This window comes from Gymnoscopelus braueri (assembly GCF_963280865.1).
Source record: "Gymnoscopelus braueri genome assembly, chromosome: 5".
Lineage (NCBI taxonomy): Eukaryota > Metazoa > Chordata > Actinopteri > Myctophiformes > Myctophidae > Gymnoscopelus > Gymnoscopelus braueri.
Window position 1 is genome coordinate 28305274 of NC_137606.1, and position 6687 is coordinate 28311960.

Genomic DNA, 6687 nt, shown 5'->3' on the forward strand with positions numbered 1-6687 from the left:
TCAACCACATAGCAAGCACTACATTTGTCTTGTCTCATTAAAACTGCAGGCAGTGCCTGTGACATTTAAACACCAAGCATCAATACCCAACAAGTGGCAGATTCTATCTAGACACACGGCAATAACACCATTTAATATTTTTAGTTGAATATTTTCAGTTTAACTGCTGATGACCATTTCTCCCTTAATGAGGATTAAAGGTAGGGTAAGTGATTTTTTTATTGTCCAAAATATTTCTAAAGCAATCATTGCTGTATAGTGTTTGTTCAGTAGCAGGGGTTTGCGTCTCCCTGTCACTCCAGCTCTTTAGCACACAGAAAATGCATTTACAGGTCGGGATACCAATTTTATCCAATCAGGAAAGGAGACAAAACTCATACAGTAAAAGGATACAGGATAAACCAGTGAAAATGGAAGTCATAACACACAGAAATGAGCCAACAAAATTGGAACACTATAATTGAAGCTCATAAATGAGTACTCTCACCTGGTTGTACGAAATTAGCAACTCACCTAAAAAACTAAATTATGTTTATTAACCATACCATTAAGACCTGGAACATGTGTCACTTTTTGATTTGAGCCAAAAAAGCATTATTTTACACTTTCGCTATTCAAAAATAGCAGATCTACAAGCTCATAGCGCGGCACTCGGTGCCGCGCTACGAGCGTGTAAATCTGCTATTTTTGAAAAATCGTGAAAATGTGTGCAAATCTTTGAATATATATTTTTAAAGCGAACATTTTTTACTCATATCTTTTCTTCTGGGACCCCCTGGAACAAAATATTTTGAGATGGGGGTCCGCGGGCAAATACATATATCATTATGAAAATGTTTGAGCACCACTGCTATAGAAACATACGTTTTTCAGAATACTGTTGGGATTTAGGAGACATGTAGAATCGGCTTCAGGTCTTAATGGGTTAAAGAGACAGGGAGACTCCTTTTACTTAACACTCTATAGCAACAATCACCGTCACAAAATAGTGCTTTGACTTTTTAGGAGAAACTTTAGTTTTAACCCCCCAAAGATATTACCCTAGCTTTTATTTCAACATCATTAATACATGCTCAATGCTTGCAGTTCTTGTCTCAAAAACAAAATGGAACTCACCTCAGCATGGTTCCACCTCCTTACAGTCTGACTGATGAGCAGCTTTATCATAATTATCTCATCTCACAGTCACACTAGGACACATCCCCCCCATTGTCAGATAATTAAGCAGATTTTGCTAAGCTACCTCTTGTAAATCTGACTGGAAAACTAAAAAGAAAAAAAGAAGAAAAAACACAGCAATAACAGATTTCTGAACACCAGGTCTATTTTTAAATTAGCTTCATGTTTAATGTGAGCATAAAGGAATTATTGAGTGTGCATGACAAAGTAATTAAGATTCTGTATTATTCAGAGTTTAAGACATGGTGAAAGACATACATGGCAACAAAATAAAAAATAAATACAGTGCAGTGTGGATTAACATAGCCTAGTAAGGAACAAGTCAACATATTGTTCAGTAGGAGGGACTTGCATCAAGAATGTGACTTTAGTAGGGTTTTTTTGTTCAACAATATAGCAGTTTGTTTGTTATTCCCACCAGGTGTCCATTCTCCGTACACGCACTCTCTGTTTGTAATGGTATTCTTTCAGGTGCTTTTTCAAGGTATTTGGAATGGGAAGCACGTTGATACCATCGTAGGTGGTGCGGCTGCTGATGACCGCTCGGCAGATGTGCTGCAAACTGAAGGGCTGTGTACGATGGATGGGGTTGGACAGTAGAGGCTCAAAGAACATGCAGGAGTTGGGGTCCTTATAGTGCTCCAGCAAGCCTGTGACCGTGGGTGCATGGAACACACTAGGGTCGTGTACGTCGAAGCTGAAATTATGGTTCCACTGTTCGATGCGGGCGTGTAACGAGCGGCCATAGCGCCGGAAGCTAACGGAAAAGAGGTAGTCTTCCTGTGCGGAGTCACGGAGGAGGAAGGTTCCCTCGGGTTTCCCCTCCAACAGAGTCTCTGCCTCGTAGCGGTCCATTACCCCCCAGTAACACGAAAGGTTAGTGATCTGCAGCAGGTCTGGAACTAAACAGTGGATGTAATCAATCTGAGTGTGAACACGGTAGCCATCCTGAGATTTGGGACAATCAGTCTGCGGGGGCGTGGGCGTAGATGCCATTTGGCTCTCTGTCACTTCTGGGTCGACCACAGGGTCAGGGATTGGGTCACAGGTTACGACAGAGGTCGAGGCAGAGGCTGCTACCTCATCTAGGGTGTCCAGACAGCTCTGTAGTAGCAATTGGTGCTGCTGCTGGCTATGGATAAGCAGCTGCTGCTGCTGCTGAATAGTGGCTCTGTCATCTCCTGCTAACTCATTCATACCGTGGGCCAGTTTTGGGCCCAATTTATAGAGAGGGTTAATTTGGGCCGTCACTTCAAACGTGTGGATCTCTGCATTGGGTGGCGGCTCAACACCTTGTTCGATACTTATACGCCGGCGTTCTCGCAGCCGGTCATCTACATCCTCCACCGCAGCAGCGCTGGCCACAGGTGTTGCTGAAGCACTGCTGGCCATCACGGGATCAATAACTGGAGGCTGCGTTATGGGGGCCGTGTGCTGTTTGATGAGGTACCACTTCTGAGCCAACTCCGAGTCTACGGGAAAGGGGCAGTCATCCAACATCAGCTCACTGAGGTGGATCTTACGCTTCGAGGAGACAGAAGAAGTTGAGGATGTAAGAGACTGAGGAGTTGGTGCTGATGCTGCTGTACTGTGTGTCTTTATGGGGAAACACTGCCCCATGGCGTCTTGGATCTTTTGGCGGAGTGTGCGGCTGCTACTTGCCCCTCTGCCCTCATCCTCAACAGTGGGAGGTATCTCGGTGACCGATCCCCCTATCCCTTGTCCTGGCTTGGAGAATTGGCTTGAACTGGCTGCCCATTCTTGTCCCGGTAACGAAGGACCCACTTCCAAGCCCTGCCATCTCCTGCCTTCCTTAAGAGGCGAAGAGGAACACCGTTCTCTGGGCTCTGGGCCACTTAACAGTTCACCGTACTCAAAGCCGTCGCTGACGGGTCGCTCAGCAGCCAGCTCATGAGATGCAAGACCTTTCTTCTTTCCTTTTCCACCTTTGCGGCCTCCACCCGTCTCTCTTCTCTCCTCCGAGCGGCTCTGTCTCACCTTGGGACGGGCGCCCCGTTCTCTGTCTTTCCCTCGATCCCCCGATTCCTCTGGTAACGACATGTTTAATTATGTGTTGAAATACTAACAGTTGCACAGGATGAGCCCACTTCAGGGAGTTGTCGGCTGATGACCTGTGATTGCACGGCTCTCTGTGGCAGGTTTCCCATTAAGATGTCTTGCTCAGTCAGTCACTGTGTCATGGGCCCTGCATCGCTGTTCTGTAAAACAAAAAATGTCAGCTCTGTTATAGGCTTCAATTGGGGTTTTAGGATTGTTCTGACTAACGGAACTCTTTGGTCAAAGTGATGATAATGTCTGTAAGACGAAAGTGTTACCATGCAATACAGACAGACCTCTGGCATACAACTTGATGGAATCACAGATGAGTCAGTTAGTTCTTAGTTGTTTCAAGAACTTAGATAGTTGTGTTTAACCCATTAAGACCTGGAACTGTGTCATTTTTAGATTTGAGCTAAAAAGCATTATTTTACACTTTGGGCTATTCAAAAATAGCAGATATACAAGCTCATAGCGCGGCACCGAGTGCCGCGCTATGAGCTTGTATATCTGCTATTTTTGAAAAATCGTGAAAATGTGTCCAAATCTTTGAATATATATATTTTTAAAGCAAACATTTTTAACTCAAATCTTTGCTTCTGGGGGTCCCTGGAACAAAATATTTTTATCGGGGTCCGCGGCCAAATACATATAATTTTCGGGGTCCTTGACATGAACAAGATTCAGCACCACTGATATAGAAACATAAGTTTTTCAGAAAACTGTTGAGATTTAGGAGACATGTAGAATCGGCTTCAGGTCTCAATGGGTTAATGCCATAGTTAGAAATATTACCTTTCTTGCAATAGCATCTTTACTAGCCGTTCTTGTCATTTGGCAAGGCAGTTCATGTAATGTTATCGAATGTTGCATTGCTTTATATTACATGATAATACATACATCTGAAGAGATGCATACAACGGACAGTGGGCCAACAATAGCGAAATAGTAATAATAACACTTCCTACTGTTGGGGTAAGTGGTGTTAACTTACAAGCACACTGTGGCAGTGGTGTAAAATGACTACGTGCGTTTACTCAAGTACTGTACTTAGTACAATTTTGAGGTATTTTTACTTTACTGGAGTGCTTCAATAGTTTGACTTCTACCCCGCTACATCTCAGAGGCAAATATCATACTTTTACTCCACTAAAATTATTTAAAAACTTTAGTTACTTTGAACATTTTGATTATTATTACAAAACTTACATTAACCACTTCAGCCCTATATACATTTCGGCCATTTGAAAATAGCCAATCTACAAGCTCACAATGCATCACAAGCTTGTAGATCTGCCATTTTCAAAAGATTTTAATACATTTTATTCATTTGAAAACTTGTGAAATTGGACATTCTGGATAATGAGTACTTTCTACATTTTGATACCAATACTTTTGTACTTTAACTCAAGTACATATTGAATTCCAGACATTTACTTGTAACAGAGTATCTCTACATTGCAGTATTGATACATTTACTTGAGTAACAAATGAGAGTACTTTTTCCACCACTGCAGGTGGTGTTTAATTTGGCTTCCCAGGGTCACATTTAAGAGTTCGATCTAGAATAGAAATGGAATAACAGTTCAAATTGATGTCATTTGCAATATAGGCTAGTTCTCATGTAAAATGTAGTGGCCAGATATGCTAAGATACTATGCTATTATTGACACACTGACGTTCCCCTTTCAATTTAATTAAACACTGAGGCCACCAACAATGTAGTGTTACACTTCTTAAGAGCAATGTTTGGGGAATTCTAACAGACAGATTCATAGATAGATTAACCTCTATGAATCTATGAATTGAGTACAAAGGATCCCAATGGAAACAAGCCATAGGCTTTCTTGGGTTGTAGTTCCTCTTAGCTGACCTTGAATTGAACTGTACTTCCCTGTGCTTTTTTTCAGCAAACTGCTAATAAAGTATTCAATCAATCAAAAACATCATCATTCTGCCTTTTAGTCTAAGCTTAATGTTTTAATTTATACTTTGCTTGTTTGTTTGTCTTTTAACCATTTCTCTTTCAATAAAGTTGTTTATTTTGTTTTGTTTTGTTTTAAAGCGACTTTGGGTACTAAGAAAAGCACAATATAAATCTGATGTATTATTATTATTATTATTATTAACCAACAGTGAAACTCAGCGGTACACATTAGCTAGTTGCTAGCCAGCTAGCCACTTTTCATTTAGAAAGGAAAGGTAAGTAAGTTATTCCAGTCCATCACTGTTTGTCTGATTTACATGTCAATATACACACGTCGTTCATGTTCCATTACCTGTGGAAGGAGCGTCCTTTCATGCTGTTTAATGTTTTAACTTCTGTCTAGTTAGTATTTATAATAGCGGCTAACGTTAGCTTCACACAGCTGAGACCACTCAAAACACTTAATGCGGAAGCGATCACTGTTGCCAGATTGTGTGAGAGAAATAAGCAACCAGTTCTATGAAAACAAGCCCAAGAGAAGCAACTAGGCTTGTTTTCAAACAGCCGATCTACAAGCTTGTGAATCTACTATTTTCAAAGAAAATCTTGGAAGAAAATGTGAAACATTTGGAATATTTTGTAAACATTTTAACAACACAAATCTTGTATGAGGGTCCCTGGCACAAATACATATTAATTTGGGGGACCTTGACATGCAAATGTTTGAGAACCACTGGTTTAAACAACAGTAGGAAACAAGCCCAAATAAGCAACTACACTTTAGAAATAAACCCCAAAAACCGCGACCACCAATATTTAAAAGCAACTTTACAGAAAAACAAGCCTAAAGTCGCTTATAATAAGCGGACATGGCAACACTGTAAATATTATAGATGCTCTTGCATCCATTTATTAGTAGCAATAAGTTCTACTTACTATAATATTAAAACCTTTCACACGCGAACTAAAATGTACGTAAAACTCTTTAATACTCTAATACTTGAATACTTAATGGGTTAAAAAAAAACAAGTTTGGTTTATGGTGGATGAGTGAAAAACCTAAAAAGCCTCATTTACGGGAAATGGCCGATCTACAAGCACACAATGCGTCACATCTTAACGCACTGTGAGCTTGTAGATCGACTGTTTTAGGCGTACGAGACTGCATACGAAGAAGTATAAATGACCGTATACTCCGTAGTACGACGGTATCACAATACCAAAAAGAACTGAGCTCATTTTAGCCACAGCAGTGGTGTAAAGTCACTAAGTACATTTACTCAAGTACTGTACTTACTGTAATGCGTTGCGATGTGACGTATTATGAGCTTGTAGATCTGGTATTTTCAAAAGATGTTTATACATTTGAAACCTGTGAAATGGGACATTCTGAAAAATGGGTACTTTTACTTTTTGGTACTTTAAGTATATTTTGAAGCCAATAATGTTGTACTTTTTTACTCAAGTAATTTTTTTATTCTGGACTTTTACTTGTAACAGAGTATTTCTACATTGCAGTATTG

At 40.4% G+C, this 6687-nt stretch overlaps 1 protein-coding gene across 1 annotated transcript; it reads right to left on the minus strand.

Annotated features, from left to right (window-relative positions):
* Positions 1-1323: 1323 nt before the first annotated feature.
* Positions 1324-5655, minus strand: socs9 (suppressor of cytokine signaling 9). Its single transcript, XM_080429623.1, has 2 exons — positions 5517-5655; positions 1324-3398 (listed from the first exon to the last, which is right to left on the minus strand). Exon 2 carries the CDS (start codon positions 3238-3240, stop codon positions 1588-1590), a length of 1653 nt encoding a protein of 550 aa, XP_080285749.1. The 5' UTR covers positions 3241-3398; positions 5517-5655; the 3' UTR covers positions 1324-1587.
* Positions 5656-6687: the final 1032 nt, after the last annotated feature.

Coding starts and splice junctions, on each gene's coding strand:
- socs9 (XM_080429623.1), bottom strand. CDS start 3,240: ATGTCGTTACCAGAGGAATCGGGGGATCGAGGGAAAGACAGAGAACGG.